Consider the following 27,775-nt stretch of genomic DNA (forward strand, 5'->3'; position numbering starts at 1 on the left):
GGTGAGAGTACTTTGGAATGATAAGAGCTTAAAGGGGTGGCATAGGAGAGACAGGATAGGATGTATTTGAGATAGAACTGAACAAACTACTAGCCAGATACAGAAATGAGAAGTCAACTTGGAAGATTTAGGTTACTGGCTGGGTTGGCCTAGATGGCTGATCAACCAAAAACTGAAATAAGTGTAGGAGAGAAGATGGGTTTAATTGAGGACATACTGAGTTTGAGGTGCCTGTGGGACAAAGAGCTGGGGATAGAAATACCGTTGAACGTTCAAGAAAAGAAAGCCCTGAGGAGATGAAAAGCAGGGATGCTCAGAAACAGAAGTAGGAAGTTGTCCTGAAGAAAGGTGATGACGTATAATCATTGCTGCTAATTAGAGGAGGGTGTGTCTGAGTGCAGGCTCCTCCTCCGACTTCTCAAACCCATAACTCACAAGGATTTTTAACAGCCCTTTTCTCTTTGTAAAGGCAATGCTGGCAAGAGAACAGTGTTGAGGTTCTCATGTCATTTTAGGAGTACAGCTTACCTTTCCAGTAAATGGTTAGGCAACTCTGTCAAAAGTGTTCATGACTGGCCGGGCGGTGGTGGTGCACGCCTTTAATCCCAGCACTCGGGAGGCAGAGGCAGGCGGATCTCTGTGAGTTCGAGGCCAGGCTGGACCGACAGCCTCCAAAACAATATAGAGAAACCCTGTTTCGTAAAAACCAAAAAAAAAAAAAAGTGTTCATGACCTCAGATCCAACCCACGTTCCCCCTGTTGGGATCCCCCATTAAGAGAAAAGAATTGGAAGGCCTTTGGTGGTGTGTCTGAAACCCCAACACTTAGAAGAGGCAGGAAAATCACAATGCACAGCCAACCTGGGCTACATAGCAAGACCCTGTCTGTGATTAAAATAATAATCTCAAACAAAGGCTTGTCTAAAAAATGTTTATCTTCGAGCTAGATGGAGGAAAAAAATTTAAATAGGGCTGATGAGATGGCTGGGCAGGTTAAGGAGCTTGCCACCAAGCCAGATGACCTGTGTTCAGCCCCCAGCCCCTGCTTGGCAGAAGGGAAGAACCAACTCCCACAGATTGTCCTAACCCTCCACATGCATGCCTCGACATGACATACCCAAAAAACAACATTTTTAAGAAAAGTTTTTAAATAAATCATGTAGTGTATCTATAACTCATGCAGTGATCAAAACTGCTTACAAAAATCTCTAACAACAAGAAAAGATGATTGTGGGGGAGAAACGGGTTGTATTTATGTATGTAGCCACATAACATCCCAACTTTCTATGTCTTGTGTGTATAAAAATATTTAAGGCCAATCCCTTTATAAAATTTCAGCTGCATTATATAGTATTGACCGTTGTAACCATGCTGTACTTAGAAGAACTGGAATCTGTACCCTTTCACTAGTATGTGCCCTTTTCGCGATACTTTGGCAACCACCATCCCATCATGCTTCCATGAGTTTCACACTTTTAGATTCTACACACAACGGGCACCATGTAGTGTTTGTCTTTCTGCACCTGATTCACTTCACTTGATGAGATAGCACATTAATGCCGCAAGGCCCAGGACTTCCTTTTTCTTTTTTCCAGAGGCTGATCAGTACTGTATTTTCTATCCATTTTCAGATGTTGCTTTTTTTTTTCTGGGCAGGCATAGACAAATGCTTGTTCACCCTAGCTAGGGCACATACCAGGGAAGCAGTTCTACCCGAGTCTACCTTAGTGGATCAGTGGGTTTATTGGGTTTACTTTCAGGAGCATGGGTATACAAGTCCGTCATAGAAAAGCCCGTCATCATGGGTGTCCCCCGAGCTCTCTCCATAGCTCCACACTGCTCACCCTGCTGGAGACATTAAGGTGCTTATGTGGGGAGCGGCCTTGTGAATCTCAATAGCTTCATGAGCCTGGAAGTTTCTTGTGTTTCCAATTTCACCACAGAGAAGAACTCAACAGGCAGGAAGTACCCACACAACAGTCACTCGTGCCTTCTCTTTCACAAAGTTGCCTGAGCCTAGGAGCCGACGCTATAGATGTGCGATTTCCTTTTTCTTCCCAGTTACAGTTGACCATTGGCCCTTTGTGCCTTGGCAACAGTCACTTCTCTGCAGGAATCACAGGCTGACCCGGAAGAGCCCCTCTGCTGGCTAGCTCGGTTTCTCCGTCCCGGTCAACCAAAGGACGTTGTGTCTTCAGTTGACTGCATGCCCTCAACAACAGTGGCAAATGGCCTTCATGGTTTGTGAAGCCTCCCCCCCGCCCACAACTCAACGGGAGACGAACCATCCTGGATACTGGGATTTTACGTTCAGTAACCTTATGGCTCCTGGGAGTGCCATTATCATCTCCTTAACTGCGATTTTTACGGTCCTTCAAGCTGATCTCTTGAAGTCTTTACATTAAATACTCAAAGGTTAATATTATGTAATGAAATCTTTTTTACAGAAGGAGGCAGGATCTCCATCTGGGGGCCTGCCATCACCCGTTACAAGTTTGATGGCTAAGGGGTTACTTTTAAAAATCAGTCTAATAGTGCATGAATTATCCCATCACTTGTGTCAGTTGTCAGAGGAGCAAAGTTGGGTACGTGGATGGGGACTTTGTTCACCCAGCCCCTCATGTCATTTGCCTTGAGCCTCATCCTGTGGTGGCACTACTGTCACCATGGAACCACTGCACAGTTCCCACCTCTGCCAGTCTCTGTGCTTTTTTGTTTTGTTTTCCAGACAGAGTTTCTCTGTATAGCCTTGTCTGCCCTGGAAGTTGCTCTGTAGACCATACTCGAAGACATCCACCTCTCTCTGCCTCCTGAATGCTGGGATTAAAGGTGTGTGCCACCGATGCCTGATCTCTCTGTGCTTTTGACCCAGCTCAGGACCAACAGAGAGCAAAGCTGAGCTTTAGCCTGCCGTGCCTGCCGTGGAGCCAGGTCCCTGGTTCTGATGGGCTCTAGGCCAATACCGTGACCTTTGTCTTTCCATCAGCCAAACCCAAGCTGGATCAACAGTCATCACGCTCTTACTTTCTCCGCACCGGAGAAACACATCCTGCATTCTCTGGGGACAGGACTGCCCATCCTCGCGGTAAGCTTAACTTCTCACCTCCACAGCTTTATCATGTATGCTGTATGTAAATTGTATGTAAATTATTTCAGCTTTAAAGCCTTCAGAGGCTAACAACTCGCATTACATTTGGTACTCTGTTAACTTTCTCATGGGAACTCCAGCTCAGTAATTAACATGTCACATTTGCCTTTGAGTGACCTGGACAGACGTATTTGCCCATCTCTCATCCCAAAAGCTTTGGTGCCGTACAAAGCAAACTCACGCGCCAGTCTAAATCATTTAGATCCACCAAGGCTCCCCTCTCTCATGAAGAGCATGTCCTACCGTAAAGAGATCTTCACCCATGCCGTCATGGGCTTCTCTGTGGTGGCGTAGCATACCCCAGGGCTCAGGGTCCCACGTTTTCTGCGGACAACCCTCTTTCCAGCCCTCCTGTGAACCTCTGTGGCACCCAAACATCGCCTCTCTCATGCCCAGTTGCCTTACTACTGTCTATCCTTCCTATATTGTTTTCCATTCCCTGATAATTATGGAGACCCCAGCCAGTGACAACTAAGTGTCCCTGGGGGCTCATTTGAGTGTTTTCTGTCATATTGCTTCAGGCTATATTGTATATGACAGACCAACCCCATCTGTCCCCATATGCCACAGCCTCATAAGCCATTTTGTGCAAGGTTTTTCATTCTTCAGAGGTCCCCCCCCAATTAAAGGAGTTTAAGTGCAGAGTTTCCTGATCATCTTGGATTTCTACACCGAACCATTATTAAGGCCCTCGGTCTGCATGCTTGGATCATGGATTTTCCCTTCCTCTCTGTTAAAGGTTGGGTTTGAGGGTATCTCTGCCCCACTGCCTCCCTCTTCACCGCCTGGTTCTTTCCCTGGGGTTCCACATTTCTGGATCAGGAAGTGCTCCTCAGATCTAGCTTTGCTGGTTCCCTTGCATCCTGCCAGCTGTATGAAATGGCAAGCTACCACTTCCTCCTCATACTCCCTTCCCCACCCTCCCTGCCAAAGCAGAAAGCAGCTGCATGCTTTTCCTGGCGTGATCCCCTCACACGAGCAAGCTCGCTGTGGCAAACAGCTTCGCTTCAGCTGTGTGTCTTAGAGGCCACAGCAAAGGCCACACAGCAGCCATCACGGCTCGCTTAGAATCCTGTCCCGTATGTTCAACCCTGAGCTATGTCTTCCCTAATTCCTCAGCTGTTTGGGATAGGTTTGTAAAATGGACCCCATTCAACAAGGATGCATACTAGCACATACCACATAGAGAAGAAGACAGTCACCTCAACATTATCCCCAAGGAAGATCCCCCTCAATTGGTTCAGCTTTGGTGGCATGTCCTACAACACGTTACAGGGCACACGCACCTACTTCAACAGCCAGGAGGCACGCCATGCTGAACCACAGTGGGTAAGAGCTCCATCAGGGTCACTCCAGACACTCTGCCCGATGGTCAGCCTCAACCACTGCTTCAGAAGCCAAGCAAACCTTTCCCCCAGCTCATCTTTGGCTCTGTCAGCCCCTCAGCCCCTGTCCACGCACGTACCAGCTGCATTGCATGACTTTTCCTGGGGAGACCTGAACAAGTATCTCTTCACCCAGACTGGGCACCAGCGGCAAACCAAGGAAACGATTCCACCCAAGTCTAGCTGCATCACCAGCAAACATACCCCTGATGCGCGTACACGGACACACACACACACTCTCTCCTCTCTCTCTCTCTCTCTCTCTCTCTCTCTCTCTCTCTCTCTCTCTCTCTCTCTCTCTCTCTCTCTCTCTCTCTCTCTCTCTCTCTCTCTCTCTCTCTCTCTCTCTCTCTCTCTCCCCCCCCTGTGATGACTCACAAAGGCTGCATCCTGGAGCTCCCTCCATGTCTTGTTTCGACAAGCCTTGCTACAGTCTCCCCAACATGAAAATGTGGGGAGGGACCTTGTAAGTCTTGTTACTTTCCGAGCTTCTTCTTGCAGGAAAGAATATTTCTCCAGAGGAGTAGACACTTAGGTTGGCTCCTATCTCAGCTATTGTGAATTATAATGCAGCAAACATGGGGATATAGGTAACCTTGAGAGACAAATTTCATTGCCTTTAGATGCACAAAGATTCAGTAGGATTGCTGGGTCCTAGGATAGTTACAGTTTTTATTTTTTTATTAGTGGGATTGAATTAGGACTGTAGTTGGTTGTGTGTGTGTGTGTGTGTGTGTGTGTGTTTCTCTCTTACTCTTTGGTAGCCTGTCACCTAGCTCCCAAATAAACTCACGGAAACTTATTCTTACTTAGGAATGCCTGGCCTTAGCTTGACTTATTTCTAGCTAGCTTTTCTTAAGTTATCCCATCTACCTTTTGCCTCCTGGCTTTCACCTTTCTCTATTCTATATACCTTTATTTCCTTCTTACTCCATGGCTGACTGGGGGGCTGGCCCTTTGTGCCCTCCTCTCCTCCTCCCTCTCTCTTCCTGTTTTTTTCTCCAGCCTAGATTTCTCCTCCTATTTAGTCTCCCTGCCCATCAGCCCCACCTGTTTCCTCTCTTGCCTAGCTTTTGGCCAGTCAGCTCTTTAGTAGACCAATCAGGCAGTTTAGGCAAGCCAAAGTAACACAGCTTCCCAGGGTTACAAAAATGCAACATAAAAGAATGCAACACATCTTTGCATCATTAATCAAATACTCCACAGCATAAACAAATGTAACACATCTTTAACATTCCACAACACAAGACCATGTGTGCTATCACTGTCTAATATCTTTTTACTGTGAGACAGGACCTCACTAAGTTACTCAGGCTAGCCTTGAACTTCTGATCCTTCTGTCTCAGCTTCTTTAGTAACTGGAATTATAGGTCTACATCACTAAGCCTGATTTCTAATTTTGATTTCTCTTTGTTTTTTGAGTCTGGGGTCCTTGTTCACCTCAGTCTGGCCTGTGATGCTCTATGCAGCACAGGCAGGCCTTGGACTCATTTTTCCCTCTGCTTCTGCCTCCTAAAGACTAGAGTTACCTGGTGGCATGTGTCACCATTGATTTTTCTGAGGAATATATCTCCTCTTTTTCCCAGAATGCCCGCACAGTTTACATTTACAGCAATGTAGTGAATACACTCTCTTCTCTACATCCTAATTAAAAGCTAATTAATGCCCTTTGTTTTTGATAATAAGCATCCTAGCAGTTATGGTCTCATTGCTATTTTAATTTGCATTTCCCTCATCATGGTGATCTTGAGCATTTTTTTCTGTATATAACCTCCTCCCCCCATTTCCTCTGGAGAGCTCAGAGTTGCACCCAAGGCTTGCTTTGTGCGTGCTAGGCTAAGGCACACTTCTTTTATTCACTATTGAGGTATATCTATTCAGATCTTTTGCACACTTTATAATCAGGTTGTTTTCTCGCTCTTTAGCTGAGTTCCTTATGTATTTTGGATTTTTCTTATTGGGTATATGTTTTCCAAATACATCTTCCCACTCCATAGGTTGTCTCTTCAGTGCCCTTTGTCAATCAGCTCTGTTGTTTGCTTTGTTGTGCAGAAACTTTCAGTTAGAAGCAATCATGTTTCATTTTTGTTTTGATGCCTGGGGGTTGCATGTTTTTTTAAGAACTGTTGCCTATGATCAGGAGAGATGGCTCAGTGGTAAAGAGGCTGGGATCAGTTGCCAGCACCCACACTGGACAGCTTACGGCTGCCTAGACGGACACATGTATGTATGCACACACTTGCACACAGGCACATACACACATGCACACACACAATTAAAAACAAATGATTCTTAAGATTATTGCTTACACCAATAGAAAGAAGCTTGTGCCCCATTTTCATCAAATAATTTCATCTCTTACTTTTAAGATGTCAGCAGGCTTTAAGTTGATTGTTGTGGACGAAATGAAGCAGAGTCCCAATTTCATTCTTCCACGTGTGAGTAGTCAGCTTCTCGGCGCTGTTTATGGAAGAGATTGGCCTGGCCTCACTGATGAGGATGGGTCGACTATGCATGTGTGGGTGTATTTCCGAGCTCTCTGGTTATAAGGTCTGTTTTTGCAGTCGTACCATGCTGCTTTGAAGTAAAGTCTCTTTTTTGCAGCGTCTTATTTGGAATAAATTACATAAAACATACAGTCAGAGTAGCATTAAATTAAACCATAATAAACCGGAAGGAGGTAACACAGACAGTCATGGTGCCCAGTCAGGAAGAAGGGTTGGCGAGATGGCTCAGCAGGTAAAGGCGCTTGCTGCCAAGCCTGGTGATCTGAGCTCCATTCCCAAGACCCACATGGTGAGAGGAGAGGACCAACTCCCTCAGGTTGTCCCCTAACCTCCAAAGGATGCTGTGGCAGTACAAACACAAGCACACACAATGAAGCACATCCACAAACACGAGCACACACACAATAAAACACATCCACAGGCCAGGCGGTGGTGGCACACGCCTTTAATCCCAGCACTCGGGAGGCAGAGGCAGGCTGGACCGAAAGCCTCCAAAACAATACAGAGAAACCCTGTCTTGTAAAAACCAAAAAAAAAAAAAAAAAAAAAAAAAAAAAGCACATCCACAAACACGAGCACATGCACATTAAGTAAATGTAAATTTTAAAAACACGTTAAAAGCCAGGCAGTAGTGGTGTACGCCTTTAATCCCAGCACTCAGCACTCAGGAGGCAGAGGCAGAGGCAGGTGGATCTCTGTAAATTCGAGACCAAGCCTGATCTACAGATTGAGTGCCTGGATACCAAATCAATACAGAGAAACCCTGTCTTGAAAAACCAAAAAAAAAAAAAAGAAAAGAAAAGAAATTAGCATACAAACACAGCTGAAATGCTGGATGAAACGAATGACTTAAATACAAATTAGCAAATTGACTCAGAAAATCTACATAGATAAACTTGGAAGAAACTGACAAAGTCTTAGATGCACCCTTCAAAACCTTGAGAGTGGCACATGGTGGCAGTCCTGGTGCCAATACTTGGGTGCTAAGGTAGATGATCACTTGGCCTGGAGTTTGCCAGCCTAGGCAGCATAGTGAGACATCATCCCATTAGTCCTGACCAAAGTTGCTAAGTCATTTTAGACTATGAAATGCCATCACATGCAATGTAGGAAGCTAACATAGAAATTATGGAATAATGCCTGCCTTACTCATTGTTCTATTGCTGTCCAGGGACACCAGGACCAAGGCAACTCTTACAAGAGGAATCATTTCCTTGGGGGGTTGGCTCAGCAGGGAGGCAGGAGCTAGAGCTACGTCCTGGTCAGTAGGCAGAGAGGGAAGGACTTGGGGCTCCATGGTGACTTTTGAAACCTTAAAGTCCACCCCAGTGGCACACTTCCTCCAACAAGGCCACAACCTACATCAACAAGGCCATGCCTCCTAGTCCTTCTCAAACAGTCCTACTCCGGAATGACTAAGCATCCAAATACATGAGCTCTGTGGGAGCAATTCTTATTCAAAATACCACTTACGTAATCGTGGCAATGCTCCGGCATGATACAGCCACGTATTAAAACAGCATATGGCAGTTTTATTTAAGGCACGCAAGGCCACTTAACAGTTGGGAAGACCTCACTTAGAATGTCGGTAGTCCAGATAAGAAAATCACTCCCAAGCCAGGCAGTGATAGCGCACGTCTTTAATCCCAGCACTCGGGAGGCAAAGGCAGGAGGATCTCTGTGAGTTCGAGGCCGGGCTGGACCGACAGCCTCCAAAACAATACAGAGAAACCCTGTCTCCTAAAACCAAAAAAAAAAAAAAAAAAAAAAAAAGAAAGACAGAAAGAAAGAAAATCACCCCCATAGATTCAGTGATTTAACAGTGTGACATCAAAAGGGAACCATGGGAAAGTGGCATTGTAAGATGATCCATAAGGGTTCAAGTTTGTCCTTGTGAGAAACTGACGGTGAAGCCGAAAATTACTGTAGGGAAAAGGGGCCAAAGAAACACACTTTGTCCCTGGAAGCAGAGTCGGTGAAAGAAATGCACCCTGGCCCTAAGATTGGAGCCAAAAGGCTAAAAAGAACCAGAGAAAGAAACACACTTTGGCCCTGAAACCAGAGCCAAATCTGACCCTAACCCTGTGAGAAAACTAACCAATTCTCGAGCAGGAGCTCTAGCCAATGTGAGCTCAGCATTAAATCTGACTAATCCCCACTCTGGAAGCCCTATATAAACCCTGTGTCTGTTCAGCTTGTGGGTCCTCTGCCACTCTCCTGGATTCTTCCCTCCCAATAAACCCCTTCGATGAGCTTTGGGTGAAGATCTTCTTTTGCTGCAGAGCTGAGCCAGCAGGGCTGTAACACTTTTGCTGGCCCTGTCAACACTCCCCTCTCTGCTCTCCGGGAGCAGAGCCTTGGCCCGAGAAACGTCCTGCAGAGCAAAACTGCTACACTGGGCGAATGTCCCTGGCTGGAAGACCCTGTCCTGCTGGAGCAGAGCCGATAACCCTGGGAAGTCTTTCCCTGAGGCTGGGCTGTAAGCTGTTAAGCTTACTGCAACCTGTGGTGGTCCTTGGCTCCGGAGCTCCAGGATACCTTTCCACCTGAGCTGTGTAGCACTCAGTATTCTGTGGCTCCCGAGTGCAAGTATACCTGTCCCGATCCGATCCGACAAATGACTACAATTACCACACACAGGGTAGGGAGTCGTAGGATACTTTATATTAGAGAGAGAGAAGTCACTTACACGAGAAGCTGGGAACTGAGGTCAGCGCTCTGCTGGTCTCTGACCTCGACCACAGCCTACCCGAGAGAGCAGGAAGCCCTCCTATCTTGACCTTTATACTCACGCGCTTGCCCCCACGTTACCTGTGCCAGGCGTGGTCAGTGCTGGGGGTAGAGGGGTCTCCATCTACACCACAGTGCCTGGCTTATAAGGGGGCAGGCTCCTTCACGCCACAAGGCCATGACGGTGGCAGCTGGTCATGTAACACCTGCGGCTAGGAAACAGTAGTAGCACTAATGCCCTGTCGGGTTGATGGTTTCGTCCTCCCCGACGAGGGCTGAGTCTTCCCTCCTCCTTAGTTTAGCCTCCAGGAAGAACTGTTGCAAGTGTCAGCAACCAAGTGTCAGCCCGGCCAAGAGAAACCACCGTTGCATGGACACCGAGGACATAAAACGTGGATGGATAACTTGGCTATTATAAACGTGGACTATAGATAGGCTCACGATGTCATAAAAAAGATTACAAGGCAGGAAAAGATAAGTTGGGAAACTACTTTTGTGCTTAACGAAAATAAAACGGAAGCCTGGGTGGGGGCAGGATGTGGTGACCGGACGTGGTGACCGCACCTGTGGTCCCCACGCTTGGTCAGATGGGAGGCAGAGGCAGGGACGGAAGAAAACCCCGGAGCTCGCCCGCTGCACACGCATTGATCACACACTGAGCTGCATTAGAAAACTGAGTCCTAGCAGCATCACGCGCTCCACCAGTCGATTGTTACTCAGGTCAGACAACACTAAACTCCCTTCGTAACTTCAAGTCAGGCTGAGATTCCAAGCCCCCAGCACAGCGTGCAGGGAAACTGTGCTCCCACGGTCCCTGAGCTAAGCAGGAAACCAGGGCTGCCCGAGTCAGCACACGGCACGCCCAGCCCACGTGCGGCGTGCAGCGTCATGTGCGTGCGTGGCCCGTCGCCGTGGCAACAACACCCTCCCCCGGCTCACCGTGCCCTTCCGGGGAGGTTGCCTCAGGTCGTCAAGCACACTTGGGAAGACGATGTGGTCCTGACGTCTTAGGATAGTTACAGGAGCAGGCTCCAAACTCAGCAGCGCTTCTGTGTGCAGGGAATGAACACCGAGGGGGTTATCACACAGGATGAACACGGAGGGGGTTATCACACAGGATGAACACGGAGACGGGGTTATCACACAGGATGAACACGGAGACGGGGTTATCACACAGGATGAACACGGAGACGGGGTTATCACACAGGATGAACACAGACGGGTTATCACACAGGATGAACACGGAGAGGGTTATCACACAGGATGAACATGGAGACGGGGTTATCACACAGGATGAACATGGAGAGGGTTATCACACAGGATGAACACGGAGACGGGGTTATCACACAGGATGAACATGGAGAGGGTTATCACACAGGATGAACATGGAGACGGGGTTATCACACAGGATGAACATGGAGAGGGTTATCACACAGGATGAACACGGAGACGGGGTTATCACACAGGATGAACACAGACGGGTTATCACACAGGATGAACACGGAGAGGGTTATCACACAGGATGAACATGGAGACGGGGTTATCACACAGGATGAACATGGAGAGGGTTATCACACAGGATGAACATGGAGACGGGGTTATCACACAGGATGAACATGGAGAGGGTTATCACACAGGATGAACACGGAGACGGGGTTATCACACAGGATGAACACGGAGACGGGGTTATCACACAGGATGAACATGGAGACGGGGTTATCACACAGGATGAACACGGAGAGGGTTATCACGCAGGATGAACACGGAGACGGGGTTATCACACAGGATGAACATGGAGAGGGTTATCACACAGGATGAACATGGAGAGGGTTATCACACAGGATGAACATGGAGACGGGGTTATCACACAGGATGAACACGGAGACGGGGTTATCACGCAGGATGAACACGGAGACGGGGTTATCACACAGGATGAACACAGAGACGGGGTTATCACACAGGATGAACATGGAGAGGGTTATCACACAGGATGAACATGGAGAGGGTTATCACACAGGATGAACATGGAGACGGGGTTATCACGCAGGATGAACACGGAGACGGGGTTATCACGCAGGATGAACACGGAGACGGGGTTATCACACAGGATGAACATGGAGAGGGTTATCACACAGGATGAACACGGAGACGGGGTTATCACACAGGATGAACACGGAGACGGGGTTATTTAGCTAATCTCAACAGGAGCTGTCTCTTTAGGAAACCGTCTTCAGGTCCTAATTTCCGGCGGGAAATTGTCTACGCACTGTCAACATTCAGATCCCTTAGGAACGCTTTGTCACCCTTCTGAACCTGACCCTGGGCAGAGGGGTGAGGGTGAGGATTCATGTCATTCCCATGAGACTGAAGTTTGGAGTCTTTACACTGCCTTGGAGGGTGATGCATCACTTGTGTAAAAATATCTCATTTTTATATTTCAGTCTATTTTAATTGCCAGCACAATTACATTTTATTCATATTGATTGACTGTCTAATCCGAGTAAAATGTCAAAAGTATATATACATTCTTTGACTTAACTGTCATTGCTAAATATATATATATATATATATATATATATATATATTGGTTTTTCGAGACAGGGTTTCTCTGTGGTTTTTGGAGGCTGTCCTGGAACTCGCTCTGTAGACCAGGCTGGCCTCGAACTCACAGAGATCCGCCTGCCTCTGCCTCCCGAGTGCTGGGATTAAAGGCGTGCGCCACCAACGCCCAGCGGCTAAAATATTTTAATAGGAAAAAAAGGAAGGAAAATAGGCAATATTTTAAGAGCTAGGACACGTATTTATATTCTTAATATATAAGTGTCTTCTATGTATCAATCAGAAGAATGCAAACAGCTAAGTAAGAAATATTAGACAAGCACTAACAAAGCTATCAGAACAAGAAATAGAAATGGGCAAAAACAGAGTGAACAGTAAAACACTTACTAAAGAAATGTAAAGCAGACATCCATTATTAATAAAGATAAAATTATAAAATCAACGGTTGTAGCGGGCTGCCAGTGTGTTTGCAGCATCCTCCGGCCATGTACAGATGTAAGATTCCTATGCTTTATTTTGTCAAGAGTGCAGTTGTTCCTTTCTGTGTGCATCTGCAGGTCTTCTGTTCACCTAGAGTGTCCTTTACATTGTGTATCTGTTCTTCTCCTTTGTTGTGTTCTCTAGTTTGTGAGCCCCGTGAGTTATCTTTTCTCTCTCCTCTCCACCGTGGAGACACTCTCGTAAACCCTCACGGCCTGTTTAATCTTCCAGAATTAAGTCTTTCCCATTGCTAACGTGGATTGAATTCTCCGGCTGCATTCAAGTTGTTCTATTTGTAACATTATGTTTCTATTTTAGGATTTCATTTTTAAAATTTCATTTATTACCTATGCATGCATATGTGTGTGTGTATGCCCTCGCACATGCCTGCACGAGCGTGTGTATATGTGTTGCCATGGTGCAGAAGCAGATGTCAGAGAACAACATGTGAGAGTCAGTTCTTTCCTTTTAGCATATGGGTCCCAGGAACCCAGTGTGTGGGCACCAGTGCACGTTGTCAGGCTTGGAGGCAAGCTGCTTTTACTTGTGAAGACATCTTGCCATCTTCTAACATTTCTTTAAAAAAAAAATCTGCCAGGGGGTGGTGGTGCATACTTTTAATCCCAGCACTGGAGAGGTGCAGAGGCTAGCCTGGTCTCCGAAGCAAGTTCCAAGACAGCCTGCACTGTTACACAAAGAAACCTGTTTTGCCCTAGTTGCAAAGATGCCTCAGACACCACCAGAAAGACAGACCCACCAAACTGCAAAAGCAAGGCTTTAATTGTCCATCCAACCATGACAGGGACTCCATCTAGCAAGCTGACACAGCAGCCTCCAGAGGGAGTAAAGTTCCCTGTCTACTGCTAGGTTTTAAAGACAAAAGCTACAGGATTACATCAGTAGGTGCAGGTTGGTTTCTGATTGGTTGACATTTGGGAACAACCAGGAGAATTTTCCATCATATTTTGACATGAAATACCTGTGTACCAATTATTTTCATTGGTCAGTGCTGAGAGGGAACATTCTGTGGTTTCTATGGCATTGTCTTGTTACCTGCAGGTGGCCTGTTGTTCATAGACACCAATAGTTTTCAGAACCGTATCCTGGAGACTACCTAGGAGGTTTAGGTCCCCCCCTGGAGTTTCTTTTGTAGCCAAACAGTTCCCAGGAACTAAGTATCTAGGAGGTGGGGGGGATGGTCTAGAATTTGTGTTCAGTTTTGACCGTAGGCTCTGAAAGGCCAGAGGACCTGGAGTTTCCTTTTGTCTTTTCTGTAGCCTGTCATGGCTGCTAAAGCAGGTGGCTGAGTGAGGGTCTGGTTCCTTCAAAACCCCAGTCTGGAAAAAAAACCAAAAATAAATAAATAAATAAATAAATAAATAAATAAATAAGAAATAAAAATCCAACTAGTGTATATTCGATGTACATAGCACCAAGTTACATTGTATTTTTGAGACAGGGTTTCTCTGAGTTGCCCTGGCTGTCCTGGAACTCACTCTGTAGACCAGGATGACTTCAAACTCAGAGATCTGCCTGTGTCTGCCTCCTGAGTGCTAGGATTAAAGGCGTGTGCCACCACCGCCCAGCTCATTTTTTAATTATTTATTTTTAATCCTATGTACACCGGCATTTCGCCTACATGTATGTCTGTGTGCTGGTGTTAGATCCTGTTGCAGACTGCTTTCAGGTGTGTTACTTTTGTTTATGCTCTGGAACATTTGTTTAATGATGCAAAGCTGATGGGTTTGAGTAAATAAAATTCACCTGTGGTCAGGGTCAGGGGGCTGGCTCAGCAACGAGCTGACAGGGAGCTGTAGGGAGGAGCCAGGTGGAGAAGGGTTTATAAGGGAGGGGAGCTGAAGAATCGTCAGGACCTCTTGGGGTGCCCTGGACTTTGTCTCCAGTAGGACCAGAGTAATCAGCCTGGCGATGGAGTTTTTGGGATACCGCAGCAGGCCTGATTTGCTTCCTCACTGTTGTGGCGTGGCCTTTGCCTGGCTCTACCGCTGCAAACTCGCAGAGACCCGCCTGCCTCTGCAGGGCAATGCAGGCGCGGGTGACCACGCCCTGTGAGAATCTTCCCCGGGGAGCAGAGTCGGGTCTGCGGCTGCGCACAGAAGCCCAGGCCCAGCATGCACCGCGGCTGGGGGCGGGGGTCCCAGGCGCCTGGCGAAGCCGCTTCCGGCCTGGTGCTGGGGAGACGAGCGGAGCCCCAAGGCCAGGTGTGTTTATGGCGGAGGCGGCCCTGCCTCTCCGTCGGGGTTCCCTGTGGCTGCGGTGGTGTCCTCTCTGTCCCTCAGGGCTTGGTGGCGCGAGGAAGGAGTCTGCCCGTGCTCGCCGGGAGGCGGGAAAGTTCCTGGGGTGCAGAGCCCGCTGCCTCTCGGGCGGTTGTGGGCCCCCGTGCATTTGTGTTTTTCGCCCCTTATCCGTCGTCCTTTATCCCAAGAAAAAGGCATGGGAGATGCCGGGAAGACCCCCGTGGGCCCCGGCAGCAGCCGGAAAGGTGGCTCACAGGAAGTGACGGCGCAGCCCCACACGTGGTCCCACTGAAGACTATTCCCCATCCTGGAAAACAAAACAAAACTAAACAAAGCCGGAGCCAGGAGGGCTTTGCGTCTGAGTTGTTTTGTTCTCTGGTTTCCGCCTGTGGAAATGCTGTCTTCGTGTCTGTCTGTGGACCACGTGCTGGGAATTGAAGCCTCCAACTTGCCCCATCCTCCGGAAGAGCAGCCTGTGCTTTTAAAACCCCAGCCTCCAGCCCTAAGGGTCTAAGATTTCCGGTTTTTTTGTTTTTGTTTTTTTAGAAGAGGAAGTAGGGTCCAACTCGAGGTCAGGTGATTTGGCTCAAGTTAAGTAGCTCTGGAGTGAGTTCGCGCCCTGACTGCCAGCCTACTCTTCCGGTGGAAATGCGGAGGAAAAGCGATGCCCCCCCAGTCCTCCCTGGTTTTCCGATTTCGGATCCTCATCGGTGCACCTTTGGGAAATGGCTGACCCCGATTCTCTTCCCACTTGTCAGGTCTCTAAATAAATAAATAAATCACTTCCCAGTTAGTTTCCAAAACCAATAATGAGGGTGTGAAGGGTTAAACAACCGTACCCCTTACTGATCTCGCACCAGCCAGTGCTCAAAAATCTAACCGCAAACCTTGCCACGCATGCGTCCTACGAGTGTATTATTAATTAGCCACCGTTGGCCACCTCATTGTGTGTAGCGGGTGTGGGGAGGCGAATCCACTTCATTCCGCTTGTATCAAGTGCTGGTTTATGCATCCCAGATGTCGTTGCTTGCGCTCAGCTGGCTTGTCATTCACTCATTCATGCAGTAAATGAGGGCATCGTGGAGCAGCTGGTCTTTAACTCAGCAGGAAGAACTCGGTAATTATCAGAGCTGTTCGGAAGTAGGGGAGACTGCCTTCGGGGACACGAACATAACACACTGTCTCCCAAAGTGACTGTCGTTTGCATTAGTCGGTTTCTAAATTTTGCTTTGAACTACTTCTGTATTAGGTAGCATGCGGGATGTCAGCTTAGTTGACATTCATTAGTATATGGTTTAGCTGGTGAGATAATAAAATACACTTCTAAACAATCCTTTTGTAAAAAAAAATATATGCTAAGTGCTCAAGAGAGTAAGGAATTTCTGAACAAGTCCCATTTCCTTTGGAGGTTATTTTCCTGGAGTAGACATTTTTTTGTTTTGTTTTCTATCATTCTAAAGCTGTATTGTTTGGAAGCTGGAGAGGTGCCTCGGCAGTAAAGAGCACTGGCTACTTCTCCAGAGAGCCTTAGTTCAGTTCCAAGCACCCACATGGCAGCTCACAACTGTCTGTAACTCCAGTTCCAGGAGGTCTGACCTCTTCTGGCTCTGCAGCCACCAGGCACACCTTATTACTATTCAGGCATCTGTACTGGCCTGTCCTTGGGGTCCTGACAGTATGAGCCCTCGGCTGCAGCCACTGAGAGCACCACCTGTGCACATTCACTATGTCCCCTTTTTAAAGGGCCCCGCCCACCTTTCCCATTCTTTCTCTATCTCTGCCTCCCTCCCTCCTCTCTCTTCTCTTCTGCCACTCCTGTCCCCAGTGGCCAGTCTCCCCCTCCCCTTTCCCCTTTTTATGCTCCCTTTCTCTAATAAAAAACCCTTCTGCTTGAATCCTGGCTCCTGGCATCATCCTCTTTCCACTGCCTTTCTTAAGTTACAACAGTCATTCATACAGGCAAAATACCCATGTGCATAAAAAATTGCTTTTTAAAAGATTATTTTTCAGTTTTGCATATGGTGTAGGCATGTAAATGCTGGTGCCCACGGAGACCAGAGGCACCAGATCCCTCTGTGGCTTCAGGGAATCAAACTCAGGCTCTCTGCAAGACTGATACACGCTCTCACATGTTGAGCCATCCCTTCAGTCCCGAGTAAGCTATCTTTAGGACATTCAGATTTATATAAATTGTAAATAACGCAGAGTATGTCTGATGTGGTGGCTTGAAGGAGAATGGAGGGCTTGAGCATGTGAGATGCCCCGATCTACACACTTCCTCCAACAAGGCCACGCCTACTGCAGCAAGGCCACGCCTCCCAATAGTGCCACTGCCTATGAGTCTATGGGGGCCATCTTTATCCAAACCACCACAGTTTGTTTGTTTTTCCACTCATATCTTTGGCCATTTGATTGGCCTCCTCTGCCATTATATCCCTGTTAACGCAGTTTATTTTTAAACATGTCCTTCTGGGCAATACAGAATTCTGGCTCCTCGTACATATTTCCTGTCTATGTTCTGCAATCAACTGTTTCTCCAAAGAACCCAGTTTCTTTTATGGAGAATTGTATAAAAACCAGTTTGGGCTGGGTGGTGGTGACACATGCCTTTAATCCCAGCCCTGGAGAGGCAGAGACGGGTGGATCTCTGTGAGTTCTTAGCCAGCCTGGAGTGACTTCTGGGACAGGCTCCAAAGCTATAGAGAAACCTTGTCTCAAAAAACAAAACCCAAAACAGTTTGGTGCCTAGCTATGCATGTTTCACTGGAGATGGGGTTTGTCTGCAGAATAGGGTTCAGAATTGCCTATAAAAGGTTGAGGATTACTACCCCAGGTTCCCATCCTACATCACAACATACATGTGCTCTGATATCTTCTGGCCTTTGTCCTGTGACCCTACGGTATGGGCTTAGAACTGTTGCCAGAAAACGCTAATGCTGAAGATGTTGTGATGTCATTACTGTGCGTAAAAACTTTACATCTATTTGTGTTCTGATATTGGTAGGCTAATTCTTTGGTTTATAAATGGATAGACAGTTTTCAACACAAGTCATAGTTTCTTTAGGTTAGTGCTCTACCAGCAATTGCGTCTCAGTGTTAAAAGAAAGATCAAGAGCCAGATATGTGTGTTATGCCTGTAATCTCAGCACCTGGAAGCTGAGAGTGAGTTTGAGGTCAGCCTAGGATCAAAGTAGCCAAGTGTTCAGCCAGACACTTCCTCCGTTGTCTGACTTTGATGTTTTATTGCTGTGTTAAATTTATTTACTCATCAAACATTTCTATGTATTTTCTTTGTTCTTCATTTTCTCAGATTGTGGCACAATTAGAATCTGGGTTTATCTAAAGGCTATCAATGGATACAAGTGGAGGGAAAGAAAGACTAAAATGGACAACCACCATTATCATCAGCTCATCTCTCAAGGTAAGGGGGTATTTAGACCACTGGTCTCCATTTACAAAACTTGAAGCACCTCACGTAAGACAGACAGTGTTTTTGAAAGATCTTAGGCTTAAGAATCCAGTTACGTGAACTGAAAGTAAACATGCTAAATGTATTTCAAAGTTATGTACATTTTTGCAGTCACATTCAAAAACCCTACTTTCATAAATGTTGGCAAGTTGGAAATGTTAGTGTCTTTTTTTAGGTAGGGTCTCATTAGCTCAGACTTCAAACTTGCTTTGGAGCTGAAGACCTGGGATTTCTAACCCTCCTACCCTCATCCTCCCATGCACGGTGATTACAGGTGTGTGCTGCCATTCCTGGCCCTGTGCTCTTTTATATTTCCTTTATTGCTTATTTCATTTACTTTTCCGAGACAGAGCCTCATGTAGCTGAGCCTAGCCTCCAACATGCTATAACTGAGGACGGCACTCAGCTCCTGGTCTCCTGGTCCTCCTGCCATGGCATGGCAAGTGCTGGGGATAAAGGCATATACTGCCATGTCTTGCTAGTGTATTCTGATTTTGGGTTCATCAGTACACTAAATACTCGATCATAACCCCCATGATCTGGTCGTCTCTGCACATTCAGAAATGTTCATGTTTCAAACGCACTTTTGTGTTATTTGCCAAAAAGATCCTAAGTAGTGAAATCTTTGTGGTTCTTTGTTAAAAAGAGTTGACTACTGTAGATTTTTCTTGTTATCCCCTTAAAATTTCATTTGCTAACATTTTATTTTTGACATTATTTACTAAAGATGGGGCTGTGGTTTTCTCTTTTGTAGTTTTGCACAGTTGAGCTGTTTACTTTTGTAGTCTACCCTATCCTTATAGTCTGCATATGCATGTGCAGCTTAGACATTAAGGTTTGGAGACTCCCCCTGAACCTGGCACTTGTCTATCATTTGCAAAGTCCTGGGCTCAAGCTATGAACTGGAAAATGCAGGGGAGGGAGGTACAAGATGACGTTGTTGTGTCCCTGATGTCTTAAGAAACGTGGGGAAACGTGTGGCTCCTTCTGCTATGTCTTATGCTTTGCTGAGAGTGTATTGTCACCAGTTATATGTTTGTAAGCATCATGTTGTAGAGGTTAAATTTGTCAGGTTGAACTCTGAAATTTTCCATTTCCACGGGGAAGATTTCCATATTGGAATCCTTCTCATTTTCTTTTTCTTTTTTTGGTTTTTCGAGACAGGGTTTCTCTGTATTGTTTTTTGGACCATGTCCTGGAACTCACTCGGTAGACCAGGCTGGTCTCGAACTCACAGAGATCTGCCTGCCTCTGCCTCCCGAGTGCTGGGATTAAAGGCATGCGCCACCACCGCCCGGCCCTTCTCATTTTTCAACGAGCTCTTGCTCCTTAAGTGCTCTTTCCTGTTTCTGTCTGAATCTGTATTTCCTTTCGTGTGAGGATTTCTAGATACTAGCTTTGAAGATTGTACATTCAGGAAGCTTACTATATTTTTATTTGTGATGTATAAACAAATGGAACAAGGTTTTTTTTGGCTGGTAGTTTTCAAGACAGGATTTCTCTGTGTAATTCTGGCTGTTCTGGAACTCGCTCTGTATACCAGACTGGTCTTGAACTCACAGAGATCTGCCTGCCTCTGCCTTCCAAGTGCTGGGATTAAAGGTGTGCACCACCACTTGGCTGATAAACTCCTTTTTTTATTTTAAAGTATGATTAACATTTTAGGTAGTTTTGCTGACTCTGTTGCATCCTTCCTTTTTTTTTTTGTTCTTAGCTAAAATTTTCAACATCTTTCATCCCCTTGAACATAGAAAGCAGAACTATATGGATCCCTGTGAACCCATTTTTATTAGGTACTATTTATGGTGGTTCTCTTTCTTGTAAACTTATATCTGTACATTTGGCTAATGTGTTTGTGGGGTGTGTTGTAATTTATATTTTAAAAATTGTACAAGTAGTTTGAGGTCTATAATATATGTAGAAGAATATACTCTTCTTCTATAAAGGCCTTAATTCTGTAATAGAATTAGATTGATGCTTGGTTTGTCAGGCAAAACAGAAAATTTCATTTTAGATGAATAATGCATTTAACGTAAGTCCTAAATATTACATACATAAGCTATATTTTAAATTACATCACCAAACAATGGTAGAGCACCTGTGCAAGGCTCCTGATTTGATTTTCAGCACTGGAAACAATTTTTACATCTGTAATTCAAGTTTAACTGAGTTTTTCTTTGCTGAATTTGGCAAACCAAGCTGTGTGTTATTAGTTGACCTCTGCATCTAGAGCTGTACTAATTGGGGGAACTGGGAAGGCAAGCACTGAGTTTTCTCCTGTTGTGGGCGTTGAGGAGCCCTGACTGAGAAATGCTTCTCCAAGGCGCTGTAAGTCCTAGCGATTCAGTGTCACCTTAATCCGGTGCCAGGGACTGAAGTGGTTTGAAGCTGGTTGTTCCCCTGTGAGAGCTGCTCTACTTTTGTCAAAAGCTCTCCTCAGCTTTTCCTCTGCCCTTCTTGAATTGGCAGGTGCCCTTGGGGAAGAAATGTCCTAAATGCTGGGGTCCCGTCTTTGAATTTCTGTAAAGAACTTGGCCTTACAATTTCTCGATACCCTGCTAGCTCTTTGATGCATTTGTACAGATTTGTTTTCAAACTGTCACTTTTCAAGTTCCTTCAGCAGGAGAGTTGACCTAAATTACTGATTCTGCCATTGCTGGAAGCAGTGTACAATTTAAATCCACACAATAAAGGGCCATGGTTGAACTCCAGGACAAAGCCTCAGTAACATAGAACACTCTCTTTAGGAAAGAAAGGAGCAGATATTTTAGACTGCACACTTAGATTATGTTGTTCTGAAGGAAAATGTAAAGTTAGTTAAGGTAAGGGGGTGTGTGCATGTGTGTGCACATGTATGTAGAGTATGTGTACATGTGTGTGGATGCAAATGTCTGTACATGCATGTGCAGAGGCCAGCGGAGGATGTGATGTGCCCTGCTCTACTTTTTTCTTCCCTGTCTTCATAAGACAGAGTCTCTCGTGTCCAGCTGGGGTTAAGACATGAGTGGCCACAGCTGACTGTTCCTATGACTTAGGGATGTGAACGTAGTCACTAATGCTTGCCCAGGAAGTGACTGATCCATCCCCCTAGCACCTCGGTAGTGGATCTTTCTTTTTAGTGTGGAGGCTGACAGCTTGGGCTCTAACCAATTAGGAGATAAAGTAACCACTTGGGTTTTGGCTCTTTCATTGCTAAGATCTGGTATTTTAGGTAGAATAGTAAGTAAGGCAACTATTTTGAATGGTAACACTTAAATCAGAGTACAGTAATGCTGCCTTTGTATATTTTCTGGCTCACCTACAGTAAATGTAAACACACAAATTAGGAAATTGGCTGTCACCTATAGGATATTCTGTGTGTAATATATGGGCCTCTCAGCCATCTAAGAAACAGTTCCCAGCTTCTTCCAGTTATTCACTAATGCATAGAAGAACCCATTGCCAGATCTTTTTTTTTTTTTTTTCCGAGACAGGGTTTCTCCTGGAACTTGCTTGGTAGTCCAGGCTGGTCTCGAAGCCAGATCATTTTTTAAAAAGAAATCTCCCAAAAAAACCCAGCAAGATTCGGAGACAGCCACTTTTCCCACTGTTAGGTCTCCTACAAGAGGACCAAGCTACACAACTGTGACTAACACACATGCAGTGTTATCTAGGTCAATCTCATGCAGGTTCCCTGGTTGTTGGTTCAGTCTCTGTAAGCCCCTGTGAAAGCTCAGGTTAGTTGATTGTGGAGTTTTCTTGTGGTATCCTCGACCCCTCTGGTTCCTTTCCTGGGATGGAGGCAGAAGGGGAGGGGATGGGGGGGGGGAAGAGGGGAGAATGGGGGAGATGGGCTGGGAGGAGAGGAGCAAGGGAGGCTGAACTGGGTTATAAAATAAATAGATGAATTTAAAAATGAAAAAGGAATTTTCCCTGCCGGGCAGTGGTGATGCACACCTTTAATGCCAGCATGCAGGGGCAGGGGCAGATGAGGGGAAGTGGGCAGAGGCAGGTGGATTTCTGGGGCCAGCCTGGTCTACAGAGAGTTCCAGGACAGCCAGAGCCACATAAGGAAACCCTGTCTTGGAAAACCAACAAATAAATAAAAAGGATTTCCCCTGGTTCTCGTAGTTTTTAGCTCTTCAACGCTGCTCCCATTTCTGTCCCAGAGAAGAATGGTCTCACTCCTCTCTCAGTCTTTTGCCCTAGAGAGTAGGTTTGTTTGTTTGTTTGGTGACAAATCTTTAAGTGGAACAGTGATAAACTGTTAAACACTTACTTTTGTACTAAGTGTAATAAAAACCATTTCAGGCATGTCTTATGTTTTTGTTTCTGAAATTCTTTTAAGAGTTCTGAGATTGCAACTGCCCTAGAAAGTCGAAGGCACAAGGTCCGGTACTCAGACACGCTGGAAAGAGGATCGGTTGTCTTCTCTCTCTCCGGTACGGTAGATTTGCTGACTGCCTTTACTTAAGTTCCCTTTAAGTATGTGGGTGTCTCTGCTAAGCTTGGAGCTCAGCAGCAGTGTAATAGCTCAGTGTGCTATCTTTCAATAGAGTAAATGGGCTGCTTTTGCTTTTGCTGCAACGCAGTGCATCTGGCCAACCGAGGAGACGTCCCTTTGGTTAAGTGGAGTCTGGAAGTTACTTTTAAACCCAGGCGAAAATAGAAACGTCCTCTCACCTAACAGTAAATATAAATTGTTAACAGAGGCCAGCAATATACCTTTGCCAAATTTGCATACCCAAACAATATATGATGTTTTCCCATTAGTTTTACTTACTGAAAAAAAAAAGCAGTGAAGAACTTTTCGGGGACAAATAACTGTTCCTGAAATTCTAAAAATGTATGTGAGTCATGAGCAAAGTACAGGATTAAATTAGGCTGAGAAGGGAATATGGAGGTGCAGCTCCATCTGTGCGCGGGAAGTAACAGAAGTGATAAGCGGGGTGGAGGAGGGGAGGCCTCTGAGTCTGGGAACGGTCACACCAAGCCAGCAATCCCACTGCGGGTAGGCCAACCTGGACCACACAGGGAGACCACCTCAAAATAAGAAGAAAGAGAAGATTCTGTTAGGAGGTTTACTGCTCTTGCAGAGATTTTTGGAAGGCAGGTGCTTTTTGGATCATCTAGAAAGATCTTCATGGTGAAAATTACCCAGGTCAGATCATCCCTCTTTACTGAACAGAAAACATTCTGGAGAGAAAAACATCAAATATTCTTGGCAACCTTACGTTTTCGTTATCATCTGTATATTTAACCCTCTGACAGTCCCACAAGGATTACCCTTTCCATGTTCTAGAAGAGGACAATGAGGAAAGAGAGGTCATGTAAAATGTACAAAGGCATTCAGTCACTGTAACCACACGCTATAGACTGTCTCGCCTGCACCTTCTGACAGCTGTAACTAACCCCAGTCCAGATACCAACTCTCTGCTCACGGGAATGTTTTAACTTATATGATCCCTGATCTTGTAGGAAGGTTTCTTCAACAAAAAGTTATTGAAGATTTGTTTTAAACCACCCTTCTCATTGATTTCTAGCTTTTGAAAGTCAATACATGCATGATCTTCCAAGTTGCTAACACATGGAGTACTTATAAGATAATGGGTATGGGGAGGGAGGAGTAAGCCAGTAAATGATTTTGAATAGCTTATTTTAACTTTCCTGGTGTGCATTGGTGTGAAGGTGTTGGATCCCAGGGAATTAGAGTTACAGACAGTTGAGACCTGCCATGTGGTGCTAGGAGTTGAACCCGGCTCCTCTGAAAGAGCAACCAGTGCTCTTAACTGTTGAGCCCTGTCTCAGCCTCGCCAGTAAAAGATTTAAAAAATATTTTAGTATAAAATATTTTTGAGACAAGTTCTCATTATATAGTTCTGGCTGGTGTATAGCCCGGGATGACTTTGGACTCACCTTGAATCTCCTGTCTCAGTGTTTCATATGCTGGGATTGTAGGTGTGCACAACCACACCTGGTTTGAAGGGTTAACTTTTTTTGTTTGTTTGTTTTTGTTTTTGTTTTTCAAGACAGGGTTTCTCTGTATTGTTTTGGAGGCTGTCCTGGAACTTGATCTGTAGACCAGTCTGGCCTCAAACTCAGAGATCCACCTGCCTCTGCCTCACAAGTGCTGGGATTAAAGGCGTGCGCCACCAACGCCCAGCCAAAGGATTAACTTTTAAAATAGACTTAATCTTCTAATTAAAAAGAGCCATCATCTTCATATGCCCAGTGCCTTGGGAGGAAAAAAAATTACTGGCCACTGTTTTTCCTTTAACTATTTAGAACAGTAATTCTGCTATAAGAGCATGCCAAATGCCAGGCGGTGGTGGCGCATGCCTTTAATCCCAGCACTCGGGAGGCAGAGGCAGGCAGATCTCTGTGAGTTCGAGACCAGCCTGGTCTACCAAGCGAGTTCCAGGACATGGTCCAAAAAACAATACAGAGAAACCCTGTCTCGAAAAACCAAAAAAAAAAAAAAAAAAAAAAGAGCATGCCAAAGAATTAACCAAACTATTTTGTTAAATAAGAATTATAATAACAAATTCTATCCCTTGTGAGTTTGTCCCTGATCTTATGAGCTTATGAAATTCACTACATTATCTTTACCTTTTCTAGGAGTTGCATTTTTATTGATGGATGCTAAAGAATGTGTGATATCAGCTGAGGAAATATTTCTAACCAAAATTGAGAAGTTTATTAACATTCACCAGAATAGCTTTTTGGTTCTATTTGCTCCACTCCATGGGCCTGAAGAATGGGCTCTCATGTTCAGGATTCATCAGAGGTATGGAAGCAAAGCACAGCTCAGGGTTTTTTTTTTTTCCCGTTTGTTTTGACACTGCTTTGTTTACTTCAGTTCTTAATACTTGTAGGCAGTTGAGTTTTGTTTTGCTAGAAGATAAACTTTATAACCTGTCATATGTAATCAAACAGGGCAGACAGCTGTTCCTTAAGCCAGGGTGACTATAGAGTTGACTTGATGATTGACCTACAGAAGCAACCCAAAGTGAGCACTGAATTCTGGTTACACAACCACCTCAGATCTCCTAAGGCACAATGCAGGATGTGATTGGATGAGCATGGGACAGTGGAGCTCACTCCCTCCTTGTCCTGCTGATGACAGCAAACGTGAGTCAGTTACTGAATCACTCTCTTTTCAGATTCTTGGGCAGTAGCTTACGAATACTGCCTGTCCACAACACAGTAAACGCTGTTGACCTTATGTGCACTATAGCTAAGGTAAGTCACCTGGCGGGGAGGGAGGTACTCATGCACAAATGCACATGATGGCAACAGTTTTCAAGGTTTCATTGTTGAATAAAATTTTGAGATAATTGCATCATTATCTCCCTCTCCTTCATCCCTTAAAGTCCTCCCACATATCCCCATTCTTTCAAATTTGTGGCCTTTTCCTTTAGTGGTTACACATGTGTTCCTAAATAACTATGACCTGTTTATCCCCTTCATGTTACTAATGTGATTTCCAGGCTGGCCACCAAGTATTAGATGACCAGTGAGGGTGCTTTTCCCTGGGGCGGCTTCATGGGTGTAGCTTCTGACATTTTAGGAGACACAATTTCACAGCAAACTCCCCATTCTTTTGGCTTTTAAAAAAAGTCTTTTTGACCTCTTTTGCAATGAGCCCTGAGCCTTAGGTACAGGAGTTATGTTGTAGTTGTATCATTTAGAGTAGGCTCAACTCTGCCTCTTGATCGGTTGTGGTTTTCTGCAATGATCTCTTGTATTTTGGAAAGAGAAGTTTTCTTGATGACGGACAAGGACTACATTTGTCTGTGGATAGAAGGACAAATATTTAAAGTAGTTAGGTATTATGCTGGTTTATTAAACTGGTGTTCGTAGGTTTTCCTCCAAGATCCATGACTTCACCAGTCCTGGGTAGCTGACTAGGTTCCCAGGAGCAAGTGTGATCTCCCTCTTATTGATTAGTCGTAAGTCCATTTGCAGTTATGGTTCCTGCTAAGACATGAGTGCCACTATTGCACCTTTATGGCTACAAAGCCATGCTGGTCATTGTTGTAGTTCATAAGCATCTTAACTGGGTAGGACTGTTGGTTGCTTCCTTCATTTGGAAGCTTGCATGGTATCTTCTGGTACCGTGAAAGCTAGTCCTTGGGAAAGCTGTCGGGTCCACTCCAGCTCTGGGCCTCAAGGCCGTGTCTGAAGTACATACTGCCTTCAGCAGTAGGGACTTGCCTTCTACATATGGGGCAACCAAGGGCAATGACCATAGCCTGTAATGTTGGGGAGTCTCTTGGACAACCCTGATCAACAACTCAAAAGAGGGCTTCTCATGCCTGGGGTTGGGGTCTTTGTTAGATGGTTTATGGCTCTTAGAAGCATTGTTAGCCCAAGTGAGGGGATCCAAGACAAACCACCACTCCAGTAGAATGAATTTTTAAAAATATAATCCTACAAAAATACTGTTTCTGTAAATAATGTTACATGTTTACATCTTCTTTCAGACAACCTCCAAGCCAACCATAGATAGCATCTGCTATAGAATGATAACAACTAAAGCTTACATCATAGAGCACAGTCCTGTTTGGAGAACACTTCAAAAGATAAAACTGAGTACTGATTCAGTTAGTGCAAATTCAGAGTATTGATCATAAGTGTTATTCTAGAAAAATACCAGAACAATCAAACTTACTAAATTATAATGTCCAAATGTCTATTTATGTATACAATTAAACATGATTTTCTTTTGAGAGTTTGGTTAAGTGATCTGGAGTGTAAATACATGGGACAGTGCTACCCTGGCATACACATACCCTTGTTATAAAAACCATGGAAAAACAAGGAAAAATAATTGGTACATACAATAAAAGTCATAGTTGCTTAATGACACCCAAGTTGGATGCACAACTCTAGTAAGAAACGGAAGTACAGCATTTACTAGTTGGACTAAAGCCATGTACGTTTTGGGGTTTTCTAAAAACAATGTCTGCAGGCACTTTCATATATAGCTGCTAGACGGCATCTCAAGGTTCTTGAGACGGGTTTCATGTGGTTTTTAACTATCCTCCTCCACCTCCCAGTGCACTCCAGACACTCGACACTCTGTAAGACTGCTTCCAAGGCATGGGAAGGGAGGAAAGTTAAGAAACCAATCAAGCCGGGCGTTGGTAGCACACGCCTTTAATCCCAGCACTCAGGAGGCAGAGGCAGGCAGATCTCTGTGAGTTCGAGGCCAGCCTGGTCTACAGAGGGAGTTCCAGGACAGCCTCCAAAGCCACA

The 27,775-nt window shown here is 45.3% G+C and overlaps 1 protein-coding gene across 3 annotated transcripts; it reads left to right on the forward strand.

Moving 5' to 3' along the window:
- The first annotated feature begins 701 nt into the window (after window positions 1-701).
- CUNH1orf146 (chromosome unknown C1orf146 homolog) lies at window positions 702-27,722 on the forward strand. Of its 3 annotated transcripts, none has more exons than XM_040733549.1 (6): window positions 702-3,084; window positions 18,377-18,487; window positions 22,863-22,956; window positions 25,133-25,301; window positions 25,678-25,756; window positions 27,001-27,722. In XM_040733549.1, the coding sequence occupies exons 2-6, from the start codon at window positions 18,419-18,421 to the stop codon at window positions 27,142-27,144; spliced, it is 555 nt and encodes a 184-aa protein (XP_040589483.1). In that variant the 5' UTR covers window positions 702-3,084; window positions 18,377-18,418; the 3' UTR covers window positions 27,145-27,722. The 3 variants fall into 3 exon arrangements, 2 of the variants coding, with proteins under 2 accessions (XP_040589483.1, XP_040589482.1); XR_005872355.1 differs by lacking the exons at window positions 702-3,084; window positions 25,678-25,756 and adding exons at window positions 14,903-15,030; window positions 25,451-25,645 and having other exon boundaries at window positions 27,001-27,089; XM_040733548.1 differs by lacking the exon at window positions 702-3,084 and adding an exon at window positions 14,903-15,030.
- The last annotated feature ends 53 nt before the right edge of the window (window positions 27,723-27,775 follow it).

The sequence above is a fragment of the Mesocricetus auratus genome, unplaced genomic scaffold (assembly GCF_017639785.1).
Source record: "Mesocricetus auratus isolate SY011 unplaced genomic scaffold, BCM_Maur_2.0 Super-Scaffold_100031, whole genome shotgun sequence".
NCBI classification, from domain to species: Eukaryota; Metazoa; Chordata; class Mammalia; order Rodentia; family Cricetidae; genus Mesocricetus; species Mesocricetus auratus.

What these genes read in the sequence shown, in the direction of transcription:
- CUNH1orf146 (XM_040733549.1), top strand. Translation starts at nt 18,419, where the DNA reads ATGGATACAAGTGGAGGGAAAGAAAGACTAAAATGGACAACCACCATT. An exon ending in TCATCAGCTCATCTCTCAAG is followed by an intron (nt 18,488 to 22,862) that starts GTAAGGGGGTAT and finishes AATTCTTTTAAG; the next exon opens with AGTTCTGAGATTGCAACTGC. An exon ending in ATGTTCAGGATTCATCAGAG is followed by an intron (nt 25,302 to 25,677) that starts GTATGGAAGCAA and finishes CTCTCTTTTCAG; the next exon opens with ATTCTTGGGCAGTAGCTTAC.